The 27,766-nt window shown below is 57.6% G+C and overlaps 8 protein-coding genes across 8 annotated transcripts; 5 read left to right on the top strand and 3 right to left on the bottom strand.

Annotated features, from left to right (window-relative positions):
* Positions 1–209: 209 nt before the first annotated feature.
* On the top strand, positions 210–1,677 carry BXZ73DRAFT_79458 (uncharacterized protein; the record flags this gene model as incomplete). The annotated part of the gene is made up of 3 exons (XM_048023092.1): positions 210–343; positions 406–671; positions 728–1,677. The coding sequence occupies 3 exons, from the start codon at positions 210–212 to the stop codon at positions 1,675–1,677; spliced, it is 1,350 nt and encodes a 449-aa protein (XP_047875432.1).
* Positions 1,678–1,987: 310 nt separating this feature from the next.
* On the bottom strand, positions 1,988–3,434 carry BXZ73DRAFT_50901 (uncharacterized protein; the record flags this gene model as incomplete). Its single annotated transcript, XM_048020526.1, has 3 exons — positions 1,988–2,919; positions 2,973–3,241; positions 3,292–3,434. Coding segments are annotated over 3 exons (1,344 nt in total), but the record flags the coding sequence as incomplete, so codon positions are not given.
* A 1,794-nt stretch (positions 3,435–5,228) lies between these two features.
* On the top strand, positions 5,229–5,423 carry BXZ73DRAFT_6520 (uncharacterized protein; the record flags this gene model as incomplete). The annotated part of the gene is made up of 2 exons (XM_048021772.1): positions 5,229–5,312; positions 5,355–5,423. Coding segments are annotated over 2 exons (153 nt in total), but the record flags the coding sequence as incomplete, so codon positions are not given.
* A 966-nt stretch (positions 5,424–6,389) lies between these two features.
* Positions 6,390–8,700, bottom strand: BXZ73DRAFT_103820 (cytochrome P450; the record flags this gene model as incomplete). The annotated part of the gene is made up of 12 exons (XM_048015699.1): positions 6,390–6,544; positions 6,605–6,633; positions 6,692–6,724; positions 6,782–7,000; positions 7,059–7,088; positions 7,148–7,348; positions 7,402–7,468; positions 7,521–7,774; positions 7,835–8,215; positions 8,271–8,362; positions 8,420–8,517; positions 8,568–8,700. 12 exons carry the CDS (start codon positions 8,698–8,700, stop codon positions 6,390–6,392), a joined length of 1,692 nt encoding a protein of 563 aa, XP_047875429.1.
* Positions 8,701–8,888: 188 nt separating this feature from the next.
* On the bottom strand, positions 8,889–11,211 carry BXZ73DRAFT_50926 (cytochrome P450; the record flags this gene model as incomplete). Its single annotated transcript, XM_048020529.1, has 13 exons — positions 8,889–9,073; positions 9,131–9,159; positions 9,215–9,247; positions 9,302–9,535; positions 9,587–9,616; positions 9,675–9,875; positions 9,929–9,995; positions 10,050–10,300; positions 10,351–10,523; positions 10,576–10,717; positions 10,776–10,867; positions 10,926–11,023; positions 11,073–11,211. The coding sequence occupies 13 exons, from the start codon at positions 11,209–11,211 to the stop codon at positions 8,889–8,891; spliced, it is 1,674 nt and encodes a 557-aa protein (XP_047875428.1).
* Positions 11,212–19,398: 8,187 nt separating this feature from the next.
* BXZ73DRAFT_79454 (uncharacterized protein) lies at positions 19,399–20,772 on the top strand (the record flags this gene model as incomplete). The annotated part of the gene is made up of 3 exons (XM_048023091.1): positions 19,399–19,535; positions 19,707–19,845; positions 19,903–20,772. 3 exons carry the CDS (start codon positions 19,399–19,401, stop codon positions 20,770–20,772), a joined length of 1,146 nt encoding a protein of 381 aa, XP_047875427.1.
* Positions 20,773–21,525: 753 nt separating this feature from the next.
* Positions 21,526–23,368, top strand: BXZ73DRAFT_79453 (uncharacterized protein; the record flags this gene model as incomplete). Its single annotated transcript, XM_048023090.1, has 4 exons — positions 21,526–21,671; positions 21,727–21,992; positions 22,048–22,292; positions 22,340–23,368. 4 exons carry the CDS (start codon positions 21,526–21,528, stop codon positions 23,366–23,368), a joined length of 1,686 nt encoding a protein of 561 aa, XP_047875426.1.
* A 789-nt stretch (positions 23,369–24,157) lies between these two features.
* On the top strand, positions 24,158–26,904 carry BXZ73DRAFT_103813 (kinase-like domain-containing protein; the record flags this gene model as incomplete). The annotated part of the gene is made up of 6 exons (XM_048015698.1): positions 24,158–24,447; positions 24,503–25,358; positions 25,414–25,497; positions 25,550–26,023; positions 26,084–26,210; positions 26,267–26,904. The coding sequence occupies 6 exons, from the start codon at positions 24,158–24,160 to the stop codon at positions 26,902–26,904; spliced, it is 2,469 nt and encodes an 822-aa protein (XP_047875425.1).
* Positions 26,905–27,766: the final 862 nt, after the last annotated feature.

Below are 27,766 nucleotides of genomic sequence, written 5' to 3'. Positions count from 1 at the left end.
GGCTGCAGTGACTCACAGTGAGCACGAGCGCTGATGGTACAGACCATGGCGTGTTGTGCCCAGGGGATGTTGATTCGCGGGGCAGAGTCAGCGTGCTCGACTGGGACTCCGGACTGACCGTTTAGGAATCTACAGCAATGACGTCACGTGCGGGACCAACGCATATATAGCGCCGAAGGACGGTGCGATCGGCAGTCACGCCCTTCGCCATGTCCCCTGTCCCCATCACCCCCAAGGTTGCCCATCTTCGCGCAACGCTGCAAGAGGAACCGACCTTCTGCAGCGGTACCATCTCCCTCCCTCGTGACCAGCTGGAGATGTACTACGGTCGTCATCAGCATCAGTGCGTACTTTGTGCTTGTGGGTACTTACTACTGTGAGCACTCGCTAACAGTGATCGATCAGCTTCATCGACTTCAGCGATGCACAAGAGCACCCTGAGACGGTGACTGAACTCGCCGCGGCCTGCAAGCCCGCGATGTTCGGCAGAGGCGATGAGACTGTCCTCGACGAGACGTATCGCAAGTCGCGCAAGATGGACGCGAGCGACTTCCTCATGCGCTTCGACCTTCAAGAATCGGGGCTTCTAGGGACCGTTCACGCTATTCTACTGGCTGGAAGACAAGAAGAGGTTTCAATCCGCGCTGAGCTCTACAAGCTGAACATATACAGTGCGCACTCTCCTTAGTTCAGCTGTGCACCCTCTGATTGTTCTGAAAATCTGCAGACGAGGGCGAGTTCTTTAAGGCGCACGCGGATACCCCGCACTCCCCGGAAATGTTCGGGTCTCTCGTCATCGTCTTCCCCACCCCGCACGAAGGCGGGACCCTTGTTCTGCGCGACTGGGAGAAGGAACACGTCGTAGACTCCGGCGCCCTGCTCAAGGACCACCCGTGCACGATCGCGTACGCCGCCTTCTTCAGCGATGTCGAGCACGAGGTCACGCCGCTCCTCTCCGGCCACCGCGTCACCGTAACCTACAACCTCTTCTACGCCAAACCAGTCTTCCCCACACCCGCCGGCTTGTGCTCGCTCGCGCCCGCGTTCACCTCCGTGGACATGATCGCGGCCGCACTGCGCGCGCTCGTGGACGACCCCGAGTTCCTCTGCACCGGCGCCACGCTCGGCTTCGGCCTGCGTCACAAGTACCCACTCCCGAAGCTGTGGGACCTCAAGGACGGCGGGCACGACCCGCTCGTGACGTTCCTCAAGGGCGCGCTGACGCTCAAGGGCTCAGACCACGCGCTGTTCCGCGCGGCGGAAACGCTCGGGCTCAAGCCCGTCGTGCGCCTGGTCGTGCGTGAAGAAGGCTTGGGCGCGCTCGACGATGGCGCGTTCTTGCTCCCGCGCGTGCCCGTGTTCGGAAAGCGCTGGGACGAGGAAACAACGCTCCCAGAGACGCTCATGGAGAGCGAGTTCTGCGCGAAGGAGCTCACAAACTTTGGTTTCCAGGAGGGGTACTGGAATGACAAGTACATCAGCCGCGACAATGAGGGGGAACAGTCTGTGCATTGGGTGACGTACACGGAGGCATGGAATGGCACGAAGGCGCTATACATGGCGTACGGGAACGAGGCGTCGCTGCAGTACATGTATGGCTCGCTCTGCCTGCTTATCAAGATTGGGAAGGTAGATGAGGCGACTGGGACCAGGGGGACCCCTGTGTACTTTGATTAGTGCAGTCGTAAACTCAGGTTCCCGCGCCGAGTGCCCCTCAGGGCTCACATTAACTGTGTTTCATTGCTCGTTGACCCGGTGTCGGTGCATAGGGTGACGTACCTGGAGGATTGGAACGGGACCAAGGCGCTGTACATGGCGCACGGGAACGAGTTATGTGTATGGCACGCTCTATCTGCTCGTCAAGATAGAAGAGTTTGAGGAGGTGACTGGGTCCAGATCGACCCCGATGTATCACTTCTGTGACTAGCTTTGTTTTACTTTACGACCTAGCTATCTGCTGCTACTCCCTCACGCCTGGAGCGACTTACTATATCGCAACCTCTCCGATCGCTCCTCGCATCCCCGGCTCCCCGACAGTGACCAGCAAGCACACCGACGCATAAGTGTACTCGACCGACGCCTCATTCCCATACGTCGCGTGCGGTGCCCGCATCTTGGTCCGCCCAAACGCCTCCGTCACGAAATGCACCGCGATCTCCGGGCCCTTGACGTGGGCCTCGTCCTCGTCCTCGCCGTCGCTCCCGTCGTCCATTGCCTCCTTCCCAAATTTCATCGTCCTTAGTATGGTTCCCTCCAGCTGCGAAGAGAGCGGCTCGTCCTCCATCCAGCCATCAAGGTCCGGCATGCGCGACAACACCACAGTCTGCCCCCGGTAGCCCGACCATTCGATTGTGTACACAAGGAGCCGCAAGCGCGGCGTCAGACCGACTGTCTCCGCCGCACGGAAGAGCGCGTAGTCCGCGCCCTTGAGCCAGCCCGCGAGACTCCCGAGCGGATCGGGGTCCCCCGCACTCCACGTCTTTGGAAGAGGGTACTTGTGTCGGAGCCCGAACCCGAGCGTACCGCCTTGTGCCATGAACGCGGGGTCGTCGAGGAGTGCGATGAGCGCTGCGGAGATGGCGTCGACGGCGACGCACCCCGGGGCACGCGCGGTGAGCCCAGCCGGCTCGTGTGGGGATGGGACCGCAGGGGCGTAGAAGAGGTTGTACGTCACCGTGACGCGGTGGCCGGAGAGCACGGGGGCGACCTCGTGCTCAACGTCGCTGAAGAAGGCGACGTAGGCGATCGCATCGTTGCGCCCAGCGAGGAGCGTCGCAGAGTCGAACGCCCATTCCTTGTCGTCTTCGCGGAGGATGAGCGTGCCGCCTTCGTGGGGCGTGGGGAAGACGATCACGAGCGAGCCGAACATGTCCTGGGAGCGTGGAGTATCCGTGTGCGCCTTGAAGAACTGGCCCTCGCCTGTGCACGAATCAGAGACGCGGGATAGCGAGGCAGAATGGAGCTCGACGTACTGTACACGTTGAGCTTGTACAGCTCCGCACGGATCGAATTGCGTCCCTCTCGTTCTCTCCGCAGTAGGTGGGCGTGGATAGCACGCATGAGACCGGTCTCTTCCACGTTGAAGCGCATGACGAAGTCGTGGGCGTCCATCTTGCCTGCCTTGCGGTACGTCTCGTCGAGGACGGTCTCGTCGCCTCTGCCAAACATCGCCGGCTGGCAGGCGGCCGCGAGCTGCGCGACGGCATCCGGCTGAAGAGCAGACTTGGCGAAGTCGACGTAGCTGCGAACGATGATTAGATCGGCGCGATGACATGAAGAGACCGAGCTCACCGAGGGCTGTCGCGACCGTAGTAGAGCTCGAGCTGGTCTGAAGGCAGCTCGAGGATGCCGTTGCAGAACGACGGCTGCTCGGTGAGCGTGTCCTGGAGTTTTTTCAGTTGAGGAGTCTCCGGGACGTAGGTCATGGTGGTCGAGGAAGGATGTCGCGTCTGCTGCCCGCCGAAGGTAGCCGGGTCGCTATAGTAAGTGTACTCGATCTAGAGATACTTGGCCCGTATCTCACCCATCATCGATGTTCGCAAGGTCGCTTCCTTGCCCATATGAGCGGCAGTATTCCACGAGGCAAGCATACCTTTTAGCTCCCACCCCGAGTCATCTTTGCTCTGGATAGGGGGTAGTACGAAGAAGGCGGATATGGACCGACCGTCTCGACTCTCCGCGCAGATATATCGGGCCGGCGTCCCGCTCATCTCCGCCAAGCGCTAGTTGATTTGACGCCGAGATTCCAGTGACTGGTCGCCGCCTCCGATGCTGCACGTCTACTACGCCGCCCACGTCTCCCCTGCATTGACTGCGCTGTATAAGCGAGCTTCATTCACCCCTCCCTCTCATCCGGCGCAAGCTCAGACTTCCAGCCACCCTGTCGAGACTGGCTGTCGGAGTCGGTCCTCATCAACCTTTTCGTCGCTCATCTTCATAGACATCTACGCTCGCCTAACAAGCTGCATGTCGCATGCAATACGGGTGGAAAGGATTTCGCGTGATCTGACGAGGGGTGCTTGGTCAGACCTGCATGGTAATTGCGGTAGACGGTGAGTACTTGAGTCTTGAGGCTGGCGTATGCCGTGAATTTTTGGGCGTATGGCACGGAAGCACTCGGCGAGGGAAATCTTTCCACACAAGGGCTGCGACATCTTTGCCGGGGCATATCGCGCTGGAGTGGCGTGGAACACACCAATCTCATCGTACTTTTCGTGTCTAGTATCAGTTGCTCTCCACAAGTAGCGCATATAGTCATCTCAATCCACCGCGGCTGAGCAGGCGGAACCCCGTTTGGAGGCACATAGCATCCGTATGGCACGCTCGCTTCCTGTTCCTTGCGTCGCCGGATCCTCTTGCTGATAGTGAGCGCCGACCTGCGGGCAGCTGCTATGACTCGATCGAGTGTCCTCGATTCTCAGGCGGACCCACAGAAACATTCATATCCGCCACGCGAGTGCGGCTTGTGACCTTCGATGAGCCTGAAGTGTACGAGCGTCCTCCCCACGAGCCGCTTTAATACGTCAACGTCGAAAATTTTGTCCACTGTGAGTCAATGCCGGTCGACCGGGTCAACAACGTCACCCATTTCCCTTCAGGACGCTCCCTTCCGACATTCGTTATTCTCGATGTCTCTCCTCGCCCCTCAAACGCCCAGCTCGTTCATGTATGCAAGACGCTATAAGAGCAGCCAAACATCTGCAGGGGCTCGCTCGCGACCAGTTGGCGATGTATTATGGGCGCAAAAATCCTCAGTGCGTTTCCTAGATCTGTGCATTTCCCCGTTGCGCTCATTATGGTTGCCCATAGCTTCATACTCTTTTGCGATGTGTCCTCCCGTTCTGATCTGGTCGTTGAACTCGCGGCCGCCCGCCGTGTTCGGTCGAGGTGAGGTGACGGTGCTCGACGAGATGTATGGCAAAGCAGGCAAGAAGAAAGTCGGCGGATCCACGACGGGTTTCGACGTCAGGAAGTCGGGATTCTTGGACGCAATCACCTCCCATCTCAGGAGCTACGCCGACGACGATGGCGAGGTCCGTGCAGAACTGTACGAGCCGGGCCTTGAACAATCTCCAGAGGTTTCGTACTGTCACTTCGCGGTGAGTACATATAGCTACGCATATGGTATCGAGTACTCTGACAGCTCGAAAAGCCTAAGATCACCTCGCCCCTCGGACATGCGCGCCAAGGCTCCACCAACAACAGCGCCTCTCTTGGGCGTCGTTCTAGATTCCGGTCCGACTGTAGGCAGCACGGACTACACAACTATCGTTATTGTCCACGGGATGACGTGGCGCGGAGGTGAGATCCCCGTACTTCGAGATGGAAATCTCTAACCGCGAGAGCGTTGTCAGAAGCTGTTTCCTATATCGGCGCGATACAACGCCCGTACAATCGCACTCATTCGGCGTGGGTACCCATGATCCCCGGCCGGAAGTCGACGAATTTCTCAAACAGCAAGCGCGCAAGCCGTACAACACCCTCGCGGACTTCGCGAAACGCGAGAACATCCCGTGCGCGCGCGAGGACAAGAAAGGCGGGAACGCCGTCGCCGGCTGGTCGTACGAGCGTTCCTCGCTCACGCGCACTTGTTCGTGCCGTCCCACGGCGTCGATCCCCTCACCCACCCTCCGCCGTGTCATATTCCATGGTACGCTTCATCGCGCTCAACGCAGCCCCGACTTCACAGAAGGCTGACCTTAGCGTGTACACGCAGATAGCTCCTTCATGGTGTTCGGATACTCCTACCCGCCCGGGGGCTCGCACAAATCCTTCAAGGTGTCAGCAAGCCCCGTCTCGAACGCTTCCACGCGTGGGTCACCGGGTACTACGCGTACCGCGATCCCCGCTCTCCCTCCGGCCCATCCACTGACCAAACGCAGGAGGATGGAAAAGAGGAAGGGGACGAAGGACTTGTTCGACGGCGCGGCGGACTCGCCGCTGACCTTCGCGGAGCCCGCCGCGCTCGTGTGGGGAACGAGGCGCGCGATCTTGTTTTGGTATATCTAGATCTAAATCTTATCTGTTAATCCGGTGGACTCAAGAGCCATTTCAATCTATTCCGCATCTTCTCGTGCACAATCCAGGTACACAGCAGCTCGGGGAACCAGTAGGTGCTTGAAACAGATGACGTGGTGGCTATGTGCGTTTGAGGGGTGATGCAAAGAGTGTGAGATCTCTGGGTCGTCGGCCGCGATCATGGTAGGTCGGAGGGTGGAATCTTGTGACGTTGTGCTTGGGCTTTAGATATTACGGGAGCGTGCGGGCACCGTGACGCCGCGAGAATCCGACTGTCTCAGTGGCAGTCACAAAATATCATATATTTAGCGCTCCTGAAGCCCGTCCGATCAGGCATTTCAGTATCTCAACACGCATCAATGATCAGCCTACTACGCAAGGTTGACACATGTTACCTTGAGAAACATCTCTGGGTCCTTGTCGCCGAAGCCCGCAGTAGGGAAGGCCACGCCCGCGAGATTCCAAACGAACCCCTTCGAGCTGCGTTCGAAGCGGAAAGAAGCGATGAGCGACGACAGGACAACCTCTGAAGGACAAACTTGGTGAGAAGTGGAGATCTCAAGGGAAAGAAAGCGCGGAGACTCACTCATCTCGAGCTGCGAGAATTTGAACCCGCTGGGATCGGTAGCGCATCAGTCGAGACGTGCAAGGTTCGAAGAAAAATTGGGCACACATGCACGAGTACCCTCCGCCGCCGAACGAGAATCTGCAGAAACACCGTGAGCAGAGTCCTGGGGAAAGGAGACGCGCTGTCGACACTGACGAGTTCGCGTAGATCCCGGGAATGCGCGCTTCCTCGACCGCGGTTGGGAGCGGACGCAACCACCGGTCCGGGTTCCACTCGTACGCGTCGTCACCCCAGAGCGCTTTGTTCGTGTTGCACGCGGCGATGTTCGTGAGGACCTCCACGCCCTTCGGCACTGCAATGTGGTCGATGCCGTTCACAGGCACGCTGAGCGGGAGGACGGTATCTTGTTTGGCTCTGTTGCGCGCAATCGATAAATATGCTTTTGAAACAGAGATGAAGGACGTTCACTCACGCTCGCTGTGTGAACGTGACCGAAGGGTGCCTATCAGATAGAAGAGTCAGCTCAAAATATTGGGAGTTCAAGAGGACACAGGTACTCACAGACGCATTGTCTCGCGACAGACCGCGTCCAGGTAGGGCAGCGAGCTCAGCTCGTTGTACGGGATCTCCTGCCCGTACTGCTCGCGAGCCTCGAGCACTTCGTGCCGAAGCCGCTCTTGGGCCTCCGGGCGAACCGACAGAATATCAAGCGCGCGGGCGAGAGCGTTCGATGTTGTGTCCACACCTGCCACGATGAACGTCCTGCCCGAGTGTCAGTTAAATTGAACACCCAAAGGGGTAAAGGGCGTACGCACGCTATCTGCGCCACCAACTCCTCCTCAGGAAGCCTATCTTCCTCAGAAGCTGCCATATTCTCACGCACTACATAGGCCTCAGCTCGGTCGAAACGCAAAGAGGGTAGAAACAAGCTTACGCAAGACGCTCATGACGTCCTTGCCCTCCCCGATCCGGTGTAAAAGCGCCTCGTCTCCCCGCTCGACCGCATTCTTCTTCTCCGCAACCAGCCTCTGCGCAAACGCGTAGATCATCTCCACCTGGCGCCGCACGCGCTGCACTGCCGGGTCCGGCCAGAGCCGCACGACAAGCCTGCGCAGCCAAGACGGGCCTCGGACGTCCTTGAAAAGCGTAAGGAACGCGAAACCGTACATGATGTCGGCGATCGACGGGCTACAGAAAGCAGACGGCCACGTCAGCGGATCGCGAGGGTGGGGACGAATGAACGCGCACAAGAACGACTTGACGTGCTCCGTGAACTCGTCCTTCGTGTCCTCCACGAGCGGGTCGAAGCTGTGCCCGAGCGCACCCTGGCCGACGAGCTCGAGCGCGGCGCGCCCCATCCAGCCTACGACGTCGAGCTCCTCTTGCCCGGCGCGGACGCGCGTGGCCATCGCGGATTCCAGCTTCGAGAACGTGTGTGTAAGCGCGAGGGTGCGCTGTGAGCGGGAAGGGTGCTGTCCGATGCGCACCTTGTGGACGATCTGGTAGAAGAAGGGCGTGATTTCGCGCATGTACTTCGCGGAGAAGACGGGGTTGAGCATCTTGCGCTGGCGCCGGTGTATCTCGCCTTGCGTTGAGAGCAGCCCCGGACCGAAGAGGGCCATTCCAGCCCTGAAGGGTTTGATAGAGTTCAGCAGCGAGGCTAGGGAAGGCAGAGGTAACGCACTCTATCGACATGTTGCTCCTTTGCCAGATGTCTTGATCTTTGATGTAGATGGCATGCATTGCCTTCGGGTCGTACGTCAGCAGTCCTTTCGCCTGTAATGTACAAGGTTGAGTTATTGAATGAAGACAAAGTTCGTAGGAAGAATGTACGCCAAAGAGGTTGTGGATGAGGCACGTTTGGCCATACGCCTCAGATAGGTGTCGAACATAATCCCAGGCGTCGCACTGGAATAGTTTACCGATGTTACCTGGGAGTCCATACTATTAGCTGGATATGAGGTGATGCTCGCCCACGTACCTGTGACCCATGATACAGACTCCGGCCCGGGGAGCTGCTCGAATTGAGGTCTGGGAGTAAAAAGCCCGCGCAAGAAGCGCAATCCGATGTATCCTGTGACCACCGCGAACGCTGTGAGCAGCAGCGAGGTCATGGTGGGAGAGATGGACCGTGAGCTGCGCAGGCGAGCCTGGGATACATATACCCATGTGCCGTCAAAGAAGCAGGCCGGTGTCAAAGAAGCGAAGCATGTGGAGTAAGAGCGGTGATGATTAAATATTGAACACTAAACGGCACGTAGTCGGCGCGAAGCACACAGCTCCCGAACTCCGCGGTGCGGGCTTATCTACATTCCCGGGAGGTGGGTGCCAGAGGAGGTGATTGTGCGAGCGAAACCTTTAACATCATCTCGGGCTCCGTGTTCCCGACCTTGGCGGCCGGGTATGTGACGACGGCTGAGTTCCAGAAGAACGGCTTGTTCGACTGTTCGAAGCGGAAGGATGCAATAAGCGTAGAGAGCACGATCTCTGCGATGAACATAGTTAGCCGCGCGGTACACCCACAAGAAAGGCAGCATAACGCACTCATCTCGAGCTGAGAGAATTTGAACCCGCTGAATGGGGAGATATGATGAGTCAACTGCACGATGAGAAAGCGCGTTGACGCACATGCAACCATGTCCACCTCCGATGAAGGTCATCCTGGTGAGGTATCATCCGCGATGAGACCTTGGGGATGTGTATATTCCGACTTACTGGTTCGAATAGAGGCCCGGGATGCGCGCGTCTTCGAGAGCCTTGGGAAGCGGTTGCAGCCACCTCTCCGGCTTCCACTCAAAAGCGTCTTCTCCCCATAGCGCCTTGTTTGTGTTGCAGGCGCTAACGTTGACTATCACTGTGGTATTCTTCGGTACGATGATCTCCGACATTGGCGACCCGTCCTTGCCGACCACAGGGTCCGAGAGTGCGAGAGCGACGTCCTCCTGAGATCTGATGGCGATTTGTCAAACACAAACCGTACAGAACAGAGATAAGACGCACTCCCGGATGACCATTACAACGGGAGGGAACCTGGGATGTCGTCATCTTTGATAAATCTCCGTGACATATGCGTGGGAGGAGTACTTACAGGCGGAGGGTCTCACGGCAGACAGCGTCGAGGTACGGGAGCGCCATCACCTCGTCGTATGGAATGTTGTTGCCGTATTGTTCCTTCGCTTGCCGAATTTCCTCACGGAGATGCTCTTGCACTTCGGGGTACTGCGACAACTGATCGAGCACGCGAGCAAGGGCATTGGAAGTAGTATCGACGCCGGCGACGATGAAGACTCTGTGATTCACTGAGCAAACAGATAGTGTGAATAGCACGAAACAAACACTTACGACATCTGCGCCAGAAGCTCAGCGTCGGGAAGGCGATCTTCTTCAGATGCAACCATGTTCTCCCGCACTGTAAAGCTGCGTCACGTTTTGGTCGGCGGTGGCAGATGTCGCAGAAACTCACAGAGGATGCTCATCACGTCCTTTCCCTCTGCGATCTGGCTCATGATCCCCCCTTCACCCTTATCGATCCGCGTTCTCTTTTCCGCGAGCATCTCCTGCGTGCGTGCGTAGATGAAGTCCACGTAGTAGCGCATCCGTTGCACGTTCGGGTCGGGCCACAAGCGAACCGCGAGACGGCGGAGCCACCGCGGTCCGACGCCCTGCACCAAAGGGAGGACGGCGAGCGCGTACAGTATGTCGGGGATAGAGGGTCTGATCGAAGTGTTAGTATCTTGATCAAGCGGAAGGGAGTCGCAACGCACGACATAGACTTGACCGCCGCAGTGAACTCATCCTTCGAGTCGACGATGAGTGGGTCGAAGCTGTGTCCGAGTAGGCCTTGTCCGACGAGTTCAAGCGCGGCACGGCCCATCCAGCCGACCATGTCGAGATCAGTGGGTCCGTCGCGAACACGCGTTTCTATGGCGCTCTCCAGCTAGCACAGGGTTTTGTGATTTGGAAGATCGCGACCGAGATACAACACACACCTTGTTCACGATTTCGTGGAAGAAGGGCGTGATTCCGCGCATGTACGCAGCGGAGAACACGGGGTTTAGCATTTTGCGCTGCCGGCGGTGCATGGCGCCTTCTGTTGATATGAGTCCCGGGCCGAAAAGTATGTCTCCAGCCCTTTATAAGCTAGTTGAGTTTCAAGCGGAACGGCAGCCTGAAGACATAAGTGACGAACTCCCGATTGAGCGTATTGCGTGGGAACACCTCTTGTTCCTTGATGAATATTGTGTGCAACGCTTTGACATCATAAATATGAAGCGCGCGGGTCTTCAGGTGTAAAGGTCAGGGAATATGTTTTCCTCCGAAGAGACACCGAAGCACCTACCCCGAAGAAGTTGTGTACGAGGGAGACAGGGCCGTAGGCGTCGACGAGCTCCTGCACGAAGCTCCAGTTGTCCATGCTGAATATTTGGAGCATGTTTCCTGTTGCTATCGCTTCAGATGATGTCGTCACAATGCGCAGCAAACGCACCAGTGAAGAACGAATTCCTGGGGAGTCCACGTATGTTGTCCAGAGGAGAGCGCGAGAGTAGGCGTCGTGCTACCCCCCATGACGCGTAGAATAGTGTGGCCGCTAGGCCCACATAGGCCGCTGGTGAAATAGTGGGCATGAGGATTCCGACGGACTGGAGTCTGTTATGAAAGGTTAGTGGTCGAATCTGTCCCGGGGGAGACCCCAAGCAAGCCTGTATATACGCACGTACGCGAGAACACCCGGCGCGATCCCGAGTTCCTACGGCGGAGCCGGTGACTATGGCTTTGAGTTTGAATTTGAGCTTTGAGGGCTCACGAGGCCTCGGTCGAAGATGCCAGCAAAACGATCACTTACCGTTGACAGTTGGAATGGTACGCGGGCGGGTTCCCCCGATGCGCCGCCGCGTTTGCCCGACGCCAACCTGACACTTACTCTACCTAAGCATAGTCACTTCCAGACTAGCGTAGCACACATAGGAAGGGTGAAGGATGCTAAAGTGGAAGAGGAAGATGTTGAACGCGGTAAGTACACCGCGGACTACGCGTGAGAACGCTCGGCATACTCGGCCACGGGCCGCCGAGCGGCTCGGCTTACCTAAGAGCGTCTAGCCGTATGGCGCGCTCTACGGAACGCCACTGCATGGCATGCACGTCTCCGATCGTGCATCCCCCGTTCCAGAGAGCTATCTCTAGCTACTCTATGATACCGTAGTGTAGCCCCGTTTCTTTGCTCTCGTTTCAGCCTCTCTCGTGTACTGTACAGTAGCACCAGCCACTCGTTCGTACCCTGTATAAATACCCGAGTATCCCGGCCTGCTAATACACAGTTCCTTTTACTACTACACTACGTGCGAGACCTCAAACAGGCTCTACTAAGCTACAGGTGAGATGTCGCGCCCACTAGCGTGAGGCTACCGTCTCAACAGGTTATGAGCCCTGGTGTCGCTCGACAGCGCCTTCATGGCTGCAGTCGGCGCGCTGAGCTTACCTGTAGGTCGCCGAAATGGCAGACCGGAGTGCAGATCCATGCGCGGTTGATCCGCTGCAGGACTCACTCAGAGCGTCAGCATCAAAGCGTTATCTCGCGCCGTAACGGCTGCGTTTCATCCGTTTTGGGACGTATGCTGATTTCTGTCTTCATACAGAACTTATCGCACTATCTTCCAATACAAATCGTCCTACACATACAATGTCTTCAACCTTGACGCAGCACGTTCCTGTCCTCGACGGCACGAACTACCGGTCGTGGGAACCGCAGATGCGGTGCTACCTGCTCTCCCAAGGGCAAGGTCCCGTGATCACGAAGACCAGACCTTCTGCGAACCCCAAGGACAACGACGACACCAAAGGCGAGACCTTCGACGCCCTCGATCAGAAGGCGCAAGGCAACATCCTCTTGCGTTGTTCGCCCGCAGTCAAAACTGCAGTGAAGACCAAGACGACCGCCAAAGAGATCTGGGAAGCTCTCAAAGATCTCTACGACAAGACCTCGGTCGCGAACGCCTTCGGTCACTTCAAGACCGCTCTCGCTACCTCGTTCCCATCAAACTCGTCACCTATCCCCGCTCTCGATCGCCTCGATCAAGCCTGGACCGAGCTCTCCGACCTTCAAATCGCGATCCCCGACTTCATCAAGGCCATGCTTCTACTATCGAAGCTGCCTAGTTCGAACTACGACTACGTCATCAACTCCAAGATGTCAGTCGCAACTATCGCCGAGCTCAAGTACCCCGAGCTCCGCGCGGAGATCATCCGCTGCTTTGAAAACCAGCGGACGAAGTCGAAACACACTCACTCGGATCCACAAGCGGCGAAGATCTCAGCCGTCAAGCGCAAGGGTGACGATCCCACCTTCCAGTCGCAGCAAATGCGCCCAAACCAAGGCAGCAACCAGCAGCAGGCGAAGAAGAACAAGAAGCGAGGCAATCGCGCCGGCAAGAGCGTACAGGAGAAGTACAACAAGCAAGATCACAGCGCGCACATCGCGTCGCCCGCGATCACCGAGCTAAGCGCTCCTCTCCGCGCTCCTCTCCCCGGTCCCGTCATCACGGATCTCCCTCGTTCTATCCCTCCTCCCGACTATTCTCGCGTCATGGACATCGTCAGGGAAACCCCCAACTCCTAATTAGGACTATTTAGCACTAATAAGACCAATAGTCAGGAATAGTTGATTAGGACTATTTAGAAGTCCCCCAAACTAATCTAGTCAAATAGACAGGGATAGTCATAGGTGTAGGCAAGCATTAGTTCATACATCTGGAGATAGTAGGGCAGCTCAGAAACATCCACGTCGTCTACCGTCCACCCCACCCACCTGTGTCGTCCACTTCACCCACTTGCCCGTGTCCACGTCATGTCCCACGCCCGCTCACCTGCGCGCTTGTGTAGCTCTCACCCACTTCGCCTCGTTGCCACCCCGCCTGCAGACCTTCTTCTATATTTGTAGTCTGTACTGTGTACCTTATGTGTTGCTCATTCTTTACATTCAATATATCTCTTTAAGTGTTCCTTCGAGTGTGGCATGGCTGGATAGTAGTGAGGCTGATAGTCAAAGTTAGGTGCAGATAGACGAGGTCTCTGAGTGATAGTCACCCAATGTCAAAATAGTCACATTACACAAGGGAGCCTGACATTAGTCGGCCATTAAACTCCACTAGATGGGTTGAAACACAATAGTCGGCCGTTAAACTTCACTAGATGGGTTGAAACACAATAGTCATGATAGTTGGGTGATAGCACTAATATTAGAGCTGTTAGTGCTAATTAGGATTTTGGGATTTTCCTGATGATTCACCCTCACGGAATCACCATCCGCACCAACGCCATACGCACTCCTAACACGATGGACGGCCGCAATGTCTATCCCGACATCGTCCAGGCACTCAACACCGCCGCCCAGCAGAACGTCTCCGCGTCCATCCAGTCGATCAAGAACTTTGTCTCTACATCGTCCGGACGCATGGACATCCCGCTCAGCGCGCGTATCACTGAGCCCGACAACGCGGCAGCATCTTCTTCTAAGAAGCAGCGCCTATCCCTCCAGGAGCGCCTCGGGCCCATCATATGGGCCTCCGATCATGGCAGCAACAGTGGCGTGGAGACCGACAGCGACAAGAGCGCTATGGAGGACGACGACGTCGTCTCTCTTGGGTCTGCCCCTGACCGCGATGAGTATATGAGGCAAGTCCTCGCATCTTCGCGCGATCTACAACTAGCTAACGCGCTCTTCACAGCTGCGAAGACTAGTAATGTAGATGATCATGTATTAGCTAGTTTACTATGCTATGACGATCTATGTGCGCATAAGTTCACATACGCTGCGTGTACAGATTGCAAAGGAAAAGACCGCGCGCGGATGGGTCTAACCGACGATGAGCGCTGGCGCCCTGATAATCCGCATTACGCGAATCTTATCTCGTGGATGTGCGACTCCGGAGCCTCCGAGCACTATACCCATGATATCAATGATTTCATTGAGTTCACTCCGCTCGAAGATGAATCCACCCCTGTTCGCACAGCAAACGGAGTAACATTCGTAAAGGGTTTCGGCACAGTACTCATCAACACCGCAAGCGCACTTGACGGCGAACGTTGCGCCATACGGCTGCACCCCGTCAACTACCTACCTAATCTAGGTGGACGCCTCATTTCACTCGGATCCTTCTTACAAGAAGGAATGTCAGCGCGCGCAGATAAAGCCGCGCTTACTATAGTCAAACCGAACGGAAAACCGTTACTACGGTTCTCACCTAGGAAACCTGGGGATTCAATCTACATCCTCTGGGCAGTCCCGCCCGAGGACGCGTTCGCTGTATCGCGATCTGTGTTCAAGCTCGACTATGAGACTATGCACAGACGTTTCGGGCATCCCTCAATTGATGTCTTGAAGCACGCACGAAACCATACAGATGGTTTTGGCAGCGTCATCTTCCCAGATGAAGCGCCGCTATGCAAAGGATGCGCAGAAGGAAAAATGCACTCACGCACCTTCCCGCCCTCCTCCGCTCGCGCCAAGCGCGTATTCGAAACAATACACTCCGATCTCAAGGAGTTCCCCGTCCTGTCGTATCACAAATATAAGTGGATTATCACTTACGTTGACGACTACTCAGGCTTCGCCTGGACCATGTTTCTGCGCAAAAAGAGTGCTGCGTTTCATGCGACCAAGCAGTTCATCGCCGCGATCAAGAATCAACTTAATGGGCGTATAACGAACTGGAGGTCAGACGCTGGAGGCGAATATACCTCCGACGCTTTCGTCAACATGTTGCGCGATGAAGGGATCAAAATCCAACAAAGTGCACCTCATACACCAAAACAGAACGGGCGCGCAGAGCGCTTCAACCGCACTGTCATGGAAAAGGCTGAAGCTATGCGTCACGACGCTTGCTTACCTGATTCATGGTGGGAGTTCGCGATAGAACACGCAACTCACGTCTACAATCGCACCCCGATACGTAGGCACGACTGGGTCACGCCATACGAAGTGGTGTACAGCGAGAAGCCGCAAGTTGATCACCTTCGCGTATTCGGCTGCGGGGCATATGTTCATCTGCCTGAAGACGTTCGTCAGAACAAGCTCTCACCTAGATCTGAGCTTATGACTTACATCGGCAACCCCGACGGCGTGAACGGCTTCAAATTCATGCGCTCACCCAACAATATCGTGTTTACCGGGACATCAGCGCTTTTCGACAAGCACTCGTTCCCACGATGCCCCGGCTACAATAAGCGAGGCACTACACCGGTCGGACGACCGTATAAACAACCCACCGTCAGCGACGAAATATTGTCGGATGATGAAGACGACGCACCTGCACCGCGTCGTGCTCCCACAACCGCAGAAAGGAGACAGGATGGGCAGCAGAATGTTGCGCCACCGCAGCAAGGGGGAGTCGAACCTGACCTTCCACCCTCGCGCGATCCTAGTCCGCCGCCACAGCGACCGGCTGCTGAACGTAAGGATAAGCAGCGCGCGAAAGCGCCGCAGCAACCTACGCGAAAAAGCACGCGTGAGCGGAAAGTACCAGTTCGTCCAGGAAACGTCTATGGGGAGTCACGAGACCCCATCAAGACTTACCAAGAGATTGAGAAAGAGAGTACATGGAAGAAGATGGTTGGAGAAAATGCGAGTCGCCATCGTAATCCCAATCAGCAAGTGGAAGCGCATAACACCGGAAATGCTGCTCCGAACGCACCTTCAAATGTGGAACAACCCTCTCTTGAATCATCCTCCTCGGGCGAGTCGTCTGAAGTCGACGACCTACTGTTGGCACAGCTGTGCCGCGAAGGGGGAGTGGAGTTATTAAACTATCTCGCAGCGAAAGCTGTACCACCAGATAGTACTCCCGATCCGTCAAACGTCCGAAACTGGACGCTCCGTGACATCGCTCGCTTACCTAAAGACGAGCAAGAAGAATGGAAAGCGGCCTGCCGCGAGGAGCTGGAAGACCTCAAGCGCAGGGATGTATTCGAACTTGTCGACCGCCCGAAAGGCCGCAAGGTTGTCAAGAACCGCTGGGTATTCGACATCAAACCAGATGGTCGAAAGAGAGCCCGATTAGTCGCAAAGGGCTACTCACAGACTGAACTTGAAGACTTCTTCAAGGTTTTCTCTCCCGTCGTACGCTACGAGACAGTCAGACTGATCCTCGCGCTCTGTGCGCTCGAAGATTGGTTCATGACTGGACTTGATGTGCGGAAGGCTTACCTATACGGCGAGCTAGACGAAGAGATATACATGGAGCAGCCCGAAGGATTCAAAATCCGAGGGCATGAGCACCAAGTATTCATACTACTTCGTGCGCTCTACGGACTTAAGCAAGCGGGCTTAGCGTGGTGGCGCGCCCTCTGCGAGTCCATGGTAGAGTTCGGATTCATCCGACTCTCCACCGACGCTGGTTTATTCCTATATAAACATAGCGACGGACGTATTGTACTCGTCATCATCTATGTTGACGATGCGCTCTTCTGCGGCAAGGACAAGGCGCTCGTGCTCGAACTCAAGGAGAAGTTCATGAAGCGCTGGGAGTGCCGCGACCTTGGCGAGACCAAGGAGTTCCTCCGCATGACGATCAGACGCGACGGCCGCAAGATCCATCTGGATCAATGCGCCTACCTCAAATCCGTCCTTGAGCGCTGCAAGATGGTGAACGCAAAATCCAAGCCCACACCTCTACCGGCCGGGTACATTCCTGAACCCAACGACCAGCCTGTGAACCTCGAGCGTCGCGCTGAGTTCCAAATGGTCATCGGATCGCTTCTATACCTCATGCTCGGCACGCGCCCGGACATCTCGTTCGCAGTTACCAAGCTAGCGCAATACGCCGCTAACCCATCTGAAGATCACCTGACCAAGGCCAAGTACATCTGCCGTTACCTTGTCGGCACTCAATCGTACTCCATGGTCTACGACGGCGACTCGGGGCTTGGCATGGTCGCTTTTGTCGACTCCGACTGGGGCACTGATCCTACAACTCGCCGCTCTCAAACTGGATACCTCGTCAAGATGGCTAACGCCGCCTTCTCCTGGCAGTCACGTGCGCAGAACACTGTCTCGCACTCTGTCACCGAGTCCGAGTATATGGCTGTAGACGACGCTGGACGTCAAATCGTCTATTCGCGCAACGTCCTCGAGGAGATCTATTACTTCCTCGAGCCTGTACCGCTTTCTAGCGATAATCAGGGTGCTATCTTCCTCGCCTCGAACCCAGTCACTGAGAAGCGCACCAAGCACATCGACATTCGCTATCATTATATACGCGAGATCGTCGAGGCGAAGAAGGTTGAATTATTCTACATTCAAGGCGAAGATAACCCCGCCGACCTCTTCACCAAGAACCTGGGGCCTGACAAGTTCCTCAAGTTCCGCCCTCTTCTAGGGCTTGTATTCCACCCTTAGGCCTCTGTCTTACTTCGCTGATGCGCCTTTATTACGGCTGCTCAGCGAGGGGGGTGTTGAACGCGGTAAGTACACCGCGGACTACGCGTGAGAACGCTCGGCATACTCGGCCACGGGCCGCCGAGCGGCTCGGCTTACCTAAGAGCGTCTAGCCGTATGGCGCGCTCTACGGAACGCCACTGCATGGCATGCACGTCTCCGATCGTGCATCCCCCGTTCCAGAGAGCTATCTCTAGCTACTCTATGATACCGTAGTGTAGCCCCGTTTCTTTGCTCTCGTTTCAGCCTCTCTCGTGTACTGTACAGTAGCACCAGCCACTCGTTCGTACCCTGTATAAATACCCGAGTATCCCGGCCTGCTAATACACAGTTCCTTTTACTACTACACTACGTGCGAGACCTCAAACAGGCTCTACTAAGCTACAGGTGAGATGTCGCGCCCACTAGCGTGAGGCTACCGTCTCAACAGAAGAGGGGGTATTGAATGAAACGAGCGAACTGCACACTCAGCCTTAGTAGGGGGTATGAAGAACGTGATGTCGGGCCGCCGTCCCGCAAGCGCTAGTTGTTCTGACGCCGAGCCCGCCCGTCTGGTCGCTGCCCAGCGCTGCCCCTCCCAACCTCTGATCAATGGCCCCCATCGTCCGGATCCGCATCGCCCACCATCGTCTCTTCCCTCTAACTGCGCTGTATAATCGACCCCCTCCGAGCCCAGACTTTCTCCGCCTCGACGAACGCTGCTCAACGTGCCTTTTGCTCATCTTCATAGCCATCTACGCTCGCTAAGGTGCATGTGGCAAGCTATACTGCTGTAAATGATCCCGCGGGATGGTGCTTGGTCAGACCTGCGGGGTGGACGGTGAGTACTTGGATCTTGATGCTAGCGTATGCTGCGAGTTTTGGGCGTATTGCACGGGAGGAGTCGGCGCTGAGGGAAATCTGTCCACAAGAGGGCTGCGACATCTTTGCGGGGGCGTATCGCACTGGAGTGGCGTGGAACACACCAATCTCATCATACTTTCATGTCTAGTATCAGTTGCTCTCCGCAAGTAGCGCATATAGTCATATCAATTGACCGCGGCCGAGCATGCGAAACCCCGTTTGGAGGCACGTATCATCCGTATGGCGAGCTCGGTCCTCTAGTTCATGGTGAGCGCCGAGCCTCGGGCAGCTGCTATGACTCGAGTGTCCTCGATTCTCAGGCGGACCCACAGAAACATTCATATCCGAGGGGCCTGAAGTGGGTAGGCGGCCTCCCCAGGGCCACGAGGAGCTTGAACACGTCAACGTCGACAAATTCGCCCATTATGAGTCAGTGTCGCCCGACCTGGTCGACAGCGTCCCTCATTTCCCTTCAGGACGCTCTTGTGAACGTCCAGAGTACAAATCCCAAACGAGGCCCTTCTGCCATTCATTATTCTCGATGCCTATTCTTGCCTCTCAGACCCCCCAGCTCGCTCATCTATGCAAGACGCTGGAAGAGCAGCCAAGCATCTGCAGCGGCACGCTCGCGCTCCCTTCAGACCAGCTGGAGATGTACTACGGGCGCAAGAACTCTCGGTGCGTCTTCTAGATCTGTGCATTGCCCCGTTGCACTCATTATGGTCGTCAATTATAGCTTTTTGGCGATGTGTCCTCCCATCCTAATGCGGTCGTTGAACTCGCGGGCACCTGCCTGCCGGCCATGTTCGGCCGAGGAGACGAGACGGTCCTCGACGAGACATATCGCAGGATAGGCAAGATGAACGTCGGTGAATTCATGATGGGGTTTGACGTCGAGAAGTTGGGTTCTTGGACGCAATCACCTCCCATCTCAGAAGCTACACCGACGACAAGATCCGTGCAGAGCTGTACAAGCTCAGCGTGTATAGTACGTCCTTGTCGATTTGGATCATGCTGCGTGATTGGCTGATCGGAATGCGGGCAGGCAAGGGACAATTCTTCAAAGCGCACGCAGACACCCCTCATGCTCCCAACATGTTCGGCTCCCTGGTCATTGTCTTCCCCACCGCGCATGATGGCGGGACACTCCCTCCTCCTTCGCGAAGACGAGCAGGAATTCGTGTTCGATTCCGCAAAGCTACTCGCCGGGCGCAACGACTGCATCGCCTACATCGCCTTCTTCAGTGACGTCGAACACGAAGTCACCCCATTGCTCTCAGGTCACCGTGTCACGGTCGCATACAACCTCTTCGACGACGCCCCCGGGGATCGCTCCACTCTTCAGCCTTGGGCTCTAGTTCCGCGCGCCTCGGCGTCCGCATCCGCGGAAGCCGTCGCGCTCGCGCTCGGAGCGATGATCGACGACCTCCCGAGGGTGTGGGACGCAAATGCGGGCGTGCCCGACGTCCTCCAGCGCCTCATGGGCTGGCTGAAGGGCGCCGACCGCGCGCGGTTTCGCGCTGCGAAGGCGCTCGGCCTCGAGCCGTCTCTCCGGATTGTCCTCTCCGGCTGCTGGATCGAGAGGAGGGTCGTCATGTCCACCCTTCCCGGCTTCTGGAGGGTGGACGAGTACGCGAACGACGACTTGGAGATGGAGCTGCAAGAGCGTGGGGGGGAGGTCCTGCAGAGCCGGTACTTTCCCGAACCGTACCAGGAGCCGGGGGAGGTCACGATGCATTGGGTGAGGCCTCTCCCCAGCGGGGCTGGGCATCAGAGCAGGGAGCACGCGACGAAGGCGACGTACACGGTGTATGGGAACGAGGCGAGCCTGAGCTACATGTACGCCTCGTTCTGCGTGCTAGTCAAGATCGGGGCGTCCGGCGTGGATGCGGCACGCCGGAGAGCAGCGGAGTGAGAGGTCTGTACGTATTTTGTATGTATGCAATGTCGCTAAAGTCGGATATCGTAGATTCTGGAGGTGCCACGCGATGGCGATTGATGCTGCCCTTGAATACAAGCTCTCCGCAAGCGCGCAAACGCTCTGCCACCTGGTGGTCGATCACTTGGTCGCGTGCGCTGTGCGAGTATCTTGCCTTTGTTCCCCGCCACCACTCTGAAGGTGAACCTATCCGCACTCACCGGTGGTGCTGTGCCGCTCAGCCTCTATCATGGGTCCGTCGCTTGCCGCGACCAGGCCATGACTGACTCCGAACCCCACAACAAGTGCCTCTCGAGCTCGCACCGGCCCGAACCACAATATTGGTGTCAATGCAATTGGTGGACGGTACGGAGTGCGTGTTGTTTGTTCCGAGATCTGAGAGTCTGATCCACGTGTTTAGCTCTCCTAGATTTAGGGTATCTGACTCCGTGTGGGAAATGACTCCTCCGCTTGCCAAAATGGACCCACAAACGACAATTTGGGCAGAAACACGCGTTTGGAAGCCCGCAAGCGACCACTAGGCCTTTGTCCACTTCCCCCTGTGCGCCTCACTGCCACGTGTGAAGGGTGTGGTAGCGAGTCACCGAGCCCAATACGGGGGACAATGGGCGCCAGCGAGATGATCAACCACTCGACAGCGACGTATAAAATCGCCAGCGCGGACAACCGTGAGCCGGCGTACCATCCCTCTCCCCGATCACCACCATTACCTCCTGTCCCCCATCCATCATGCGTTCTGAGCCACTCATTCGACCCGCAACGGCTTCGCTGCTGGACCTCCGCGCAAAGTTGGCGGAGAAACCGCCGTTCTGTAGCGGCATCTTCGCTCTACCTCCGGAGCAGCTGCAACTCTACTACGGGCAAGACGACCCAAAGTAAGTACTTGGAATCATATAGTGTTCGTTTGTCTAAGTGAAGCTCCGCCCATAGGTTCGTCAACTTCGCCACAGCCGTCGACGAGCCGGAGACAGTGGCGGAGCTAGCCGCCGCGTGCCAACCTGCCAAGTTCGGTAGGAACAACGAGACGGTGCTGGACGAAACTTATCGCAAGGCTGGGAAGATGGACAAGGAAGACTTCCTCATGCGGTTTGACGCGACCGAGTCTGGCCTTCTGCGCGTCGTCCACGCCACCCTCCTCGCAAGCGTGAAGGAGCTGACTAGCATTCGCGCTGAGCTGTACAAGCTCAATGTCTACGGTATGTTCGACGGCTGACCCCATACTGCTGGCTCATGCTGATCACCCTCCGATAGGCGAAGGAGAATTCTTCAAGGCGCACGCGGACACCCCCTTGGGAACCAACATGGTCGGTTCCCTCGTCCTCTGCTTCCCCACCGCGCATGAAGGCGGCGCCCTCTTCCTCCGCCACGGTGGCAAGGAGTGGACGTTCGACGCCAACGCGCTCCTCGACGGCCGCACCGATGCCCTCGCGTATGTCGCCTTCTTCAGCGACGTCGAGCACGAGGTCGCCCCTGTCCTCTCCGGCCACCGCGTCACCGTCACCTACAACCTCTTCTGGACGAGCGAGGTCCCTTCGCCCTCCAGCCTCAAGGCGTCACCGTCGACGCACCCGTCCTCGCGAACCCGAACGCCATCGCGGACTCCTTCGACGCCCTCCTCGCCGACCGCACCTTCATGCCCAACGGCGGTATCATCGGCTTTGGCCTGCGCCACAAGTACCCATTCCCGCGCGCCTGGAAGGCAGTCAAAGGCGCGCCCGATCCCCTCGAGTCTCTCCGCGGGTGGCTGAAGGGCGGTGACGCTGCGCTCAAGCTCGCGGTCGAGGGCGTTGGGCTTGAGCCGCGGCTGCGCTACGTCGTCTTCGGGAGCGAGCGCAAGATCCTCCTGCAGAAGATGGTCGTAACCCCGACCGAAGGCGTGGAGGAGGAGTCGCTTGAAGAGCAGCTCATGTGGCGGCAAAACGGCGGGAAGCTCATCAAGGACGCCTTCTTCGGGGCCGCTCCCCGCCCCGCGCCCAAATGCCCGCCCGGCGAGGATGGTTTCTACGGCGGCGGCTACGTGGACGGATACTACGGCGACGACGGCGAAGAGGACGACGAGGACGAGGACGGGGAAGGGCGACGGAGCGTCGAGATCAACTGGATCACGCCAACGGAGGCGTGGAACGGGACGAGCGCTGCGTTCCTCGCGTACGGCAACCAGGCGAGCCTCGACTACTGGTACGCGTCCGTCTGCATCCTCGTCAAGATCGGGCCTGCGGGCGACCGTGGCGTGCGCCCACGCGCGGTGGTCGAGCGGCCGCCGAAGCCCGTTCGGCCGGTGCAAGCGAAGGCGAGCAAGGCCAAGGCCGGGGCCGCTCAGCCGGCCGCAGGCTCGAGCCGCTCTCCCTCTGACGAGTCGAGCGGCGCGGACGAGGGCGCGGCGTCTGCGCCCGCGAAGGGCAAGGCGAGGGCGAAGGCGACGAAGGCGAAGGCGAAGGCGTCGCCCGCGCAGCCTGCGAAGGAGCGACCCGCAAAGGCGGCGAAGACGAAGGCGCAGCCTGCTGAGCCTGCTGAGGGGGCGGAGCCGGAGCGACGGAGCACGCGGGAACGGCGCGCGGTCCAGCGCGGATAGTCGTTGTGTAGAGACGATAGCTGGTCTCAAGGATTGAATCAGGGATTGTACTCATGTCAATGTCCAGTCCGCAATTACTGTTAGTTCAACTTCGTGCACGGCAACATCGTCGCTAATCCCTTCAGTACGTGACTATTGCTACAGTCGTTTATGGGAACATTCGTGAAGTTTTGAAGCCGACTTGAGGGCAAGCGTTTGAAATTGAAAATCAGATGATGGGCGTGATACCTGTCACGCGAAGTCACGCAGATGAGCCAGTGACAGCGCTGACGCGACGGGTTCCCGCGCTTATTCAGTCATATTCACCGCTCTTCCTTTCTTTCGCAGGCTGCGCTTACGCTTTGCAGAGCGCCCCGTTCTTCCGCATCCAGCTCGTCACTCGCTCTTGCGGCAGTGAGGGCGCAGGAGGCTCATTACGCGCCTCCGGGACTGGTTCTTTTGTCTTCATCACCCAAAACACGTCAGCATATGTGGCCACCCATTGTTCCGCATCTTGTGTCCGGTGCCACCTCCAGCCTCCTCCAGCACACATATAAGTCCTGCTTGAGCCGTCGTACACAGAGACATGTAATCGACAACAAGGTAAGCATAACGACCGTCCCTCTGCTCGATAAATGACCAGATTTCTGTTGCGCAGGCGGTCGCTGCTTAGACCTGCACAGGCACGCGTCGTTGTCCTCGATCATCGAAGCGCCCAGCTCACTTGTGTACGCCCCAACTATAAGCACGATCACCTTGTCCGCTCCCCCCTTCGACCCCCTCCCCTTCCACCGCAGGTGTCCACCCACGATGGCCGCAGGGCTTTCTTGGCGGACGAAGATGCTCTCGCCATGGTGGCGGCCTGCTTCGAACTCACTAGAACACGGCGGCACGTCCGTTCCGGTCGCACCGTCACGCCACCCGACATTCATGCCCATGTACGATGGATCCACCCTATCCTCCTTCACCAAACTCTCTCTTCCGGATGTGGACCGGCACTACGGGATTGCGCTGCTCATTGCGAAGATGATCGGTACTCGGTGGATCGTCATGCGCATGGTCTCGCGCACTTTCGTCGTCCAGGCGCGATCGGACTTCAGGTGCGCCACTCGTCGCTCTCCTACATTTCCGAGAAGATCGACATCTGTGCCGTAGACAAGTGCCCTCCTTCGTCTTTACTCCCGTTACCCTCGACTCGTCAGCAAGCCTCGCAACCCCATCGCCTCTCCAGCATCGTCCCCGTTTCGCCAGGGCCACTCCTCCCAATGTTCAATGGCGCCTGCATGGCCCTACAGAACGTACGAACGCTCTTGGAGTGGATGGATGTAACCAACGCCTCTCCGTCCCCCCTCCGCTCGATCTGGACCCACCCCAGGGCGATGTTCGCGCTCTGGACGACGAACACCTGAAGGACGCAGTCAGCGATGACAACGACGGGCAGCTCTCAGAGCCGCACAACCAGCCTGATTCGCAACGGAGCGAAAACTCGAATTGTGTATCCATCATCGACGTCATCATGTTTCAACCTTCGACGCCGGCGGGTAGTCCAGTGCAGCCGCGTGCCACTTACGATTCGACTGCAGCAACGGTACCACCCATAAGCTCACTCCCCCTACCGGATCCTTTGACACCTGCTCTCGCTCTGATGACATTCCCGGAGGAGCCTGCGGCCCTCCGTCCTGACATCGACTATCGGTCTCTTTGCGATCCGTTCAACCTCAACCGGGAGAGGAGAAACGATGTCGTCTTCCACGATCGGGACTCATATACCATCCTCGGTACGCTGGGCTCGGGCGCGTTCGGACGTGTATTCGCAGCGTGCAAGAATCTGAACCAGGTCGTCGCGGTGAAGGCCACGCACAAGTGGAAGCACTATCGAAGGAGCCGAGGCTTCCGAGCGTCGTTGCTCAGAGAACGCGATTTCATGATGCTCGCGGCGATACACGACATCGCGTTCTGGACACAACTTCAAGCGTCGTGGGAAGACGATCACAACGTTTACTTCGTCATGGTGAGTGGCTCGTGTGGGTGGGCGTGGGCGCTCCAGAGGCTTACGGACTCATCAGGATCTGTGTCTCGGGAACCTCGCTCAACGCCTGCGCGAATGTGACAGGAGACCTATCGATGCCAAGCGCATGTGCGCGGAGATGGTACGCGCACATACCCTCCGTCGTCTCGCTCCGATACTGACGTCACGCGTAGGTGCTCGCAGTGAGCTATCTCGAGACCCTCCAAATCATCCACGGCGACATCAAACCGGAGAACTTCCTCATCACCTCTGACAACGATCACCTCGTTCTGGCGGACTTCGGTGTCTCGAACCGTCTGCTCGACCCACAGATGTCGTTCGACGACTTTCATCTCGACCGGACAGGGACGGCAGAGTTCATGTCCCGAGAAACGCTCTGCCAGGAAGAGACGTACCATAAATCGGACATCTTCTCGCTCGGTCTCGTCTTCTTTCAGGTCTTCCTGCGTTCCTGCATACCCGTGCTCGATTTCGATCGACAGGGGCCGCCTTTGCCAGACTGGCTGGGAACCCCCGAAGACTGGTTCAATCTAGATCTGATCGAATGGCAGATAAGGCTCCGGTCGGTGCAGTCGGTGATCAACTTCGACGTCGTGCGCGAAGAGGACTTGCCGCGAACGAGTGCCGAATGGAAGCTGTGCGCGAAGGTCAGTCTGCACGCTTTGCCGCCGAAAGGACTTGAACTGAACTCGGGGCCGCGTTCACAGATGACTCACGGGAACCGCGCTCTGCGGCCCAGCGCGAGCGAGCTGAGAAGGGACGAGTACTTCGGAGAGGCCTTCATGCTCGAGGTCTACAACGATGCGCGCGTCGCGCAGTACCAAGCCAGGAACGGTGAGCACCGCGACCGCGACCTTCCGCTTCGCACCGCTCAACCTCTTCACACCTAGGGAACCCTGGAGCTAGCCGCGCCGCCGCCACGTCCCTCGAACGCATGAAGAGCGGCCCGGACGACCGCGACCTCGGGTTCAGCAAGTGGCACCGCGGCGACGGCTCGTACTACGACGCGCACGCGGAGTTCGTGTGCGTGTACGAGAACGCGGAGCGCCGCGTCTGGCTCCGCGCGGACGCCCGTGCGCGGCAGAGCATGCACGTCGAGCGGAGCATGGGCCCCACGGAAGAGATGCACTTCGTCGCGCCGCCGCCGCTGATGTACCCGCCGTCGCCGCTGACGTCGCGCGACGAGCTGGAGGCGGCGCTGCAGAGCGTCCTGTCTACGGAACCGGACGGGGTGACGGATGTGGAGTACCCTGGGTCCGACGGCGACAGCGACCGCGCGCAGCTCTCCGACGACGGCTCTTTCTACGAAGACGAGTCGGTGTCGTCGACGCCTAGCTGTGACAGAGTACCAGTCCATGTATTGGAGTGGACGCCGCCTCCAAGTCCGCTTCGGCTTCCTCCGGTCACGGCCGGCCAGAGGGTCAACAGTGAGGGGCGGTTGGAGCCTGAGGTTGCTCCCACCCGGTACTCCGGCGCTAACGAAGACGATGGCACTCCTAGCCACATGTTCGACTTCGAACATCACTGAGCTGGAGGGTGTTGGAAGATACAGGTTCGGACTTGGCTTTGCGTCGTCATCCTGCAAATCGTAGATGTGTAACGTACTTTAACGGACTCCAAACTTGTATACCCTCTGTTGTAGCTTGTAGACGACTTTAATGACATGCACGTACACAGATCGATGCGGAGGCAGGCTCAAACCTACTCGGGCTGACGAGCGAAAAGGTCGGCTCCCAATACAACGTCGAAGGTATGAGATCCGTCTTGCGCACGTGGCCCCGCGGAGAACCGGCCCGAGGCGCCCGAGCCTCGATTTCAACTTCGCGGCGGGAACCGGCAGCACGCTGTTTTTCAAGCGCCAGTCCCCGCCCTTTCTTTGCGACTCGCGGTTACCGTAACATCGACACTGCCCAGCTGCCCCCCGGAGACAGAAAACACAGAATAGTTAAAAGGGCGGCAAAATCGGCATCTCAGATCCTCTCTTTCTCTCGAAGTGTCCATTGACAACCCTCCGGCGCAGAGACGGTGTCCAATTAGTAATGCGCTTGAAGAAGATGGTGAGCGTTGTTGTTGTGCAGCTACTGGTTTCAAAGGAAGCGTTAACACAGTGCTACAGGAGACGGGTATCGCCTGTGTCATCGCGCTAGGACCACGCCATCGGACAGCTGTACGTAAAAATCCGCCCGCGCCGTGAGTCGAGAACGACTATCTGGCAAACAGACTTCGGACGCGCGCCACCTATGTACGGTATCGACGGATACTCAGTTTAATGTGTGGAGAACTCAGAAGACGTGAACTCGGAGAATTCGGACCGCGATAGCGATGACAGCGGGCAGCGAAAGTACTGCTGATTTTCATGCACCTGGGGTAGAGCACGGAAACGAGGCAGC

The sequence above is a fragment of the Epithele typhae genome (assembly GCF_022376455.1).
Source record: "Epithele typhae strain CBS 203.58 chromosome Unknown BXZ73scaffold_44, whole genome shotgun sequence".
NCBI lineage: Eukaryota > Fungi > Basidiomycota > Agaricomycetes > Polyporales > Epitheliaceae > Epithele > Epithele typhae.
This window is presented reverse-complemented; position numbering and strand designations above follow the sequence as displayed.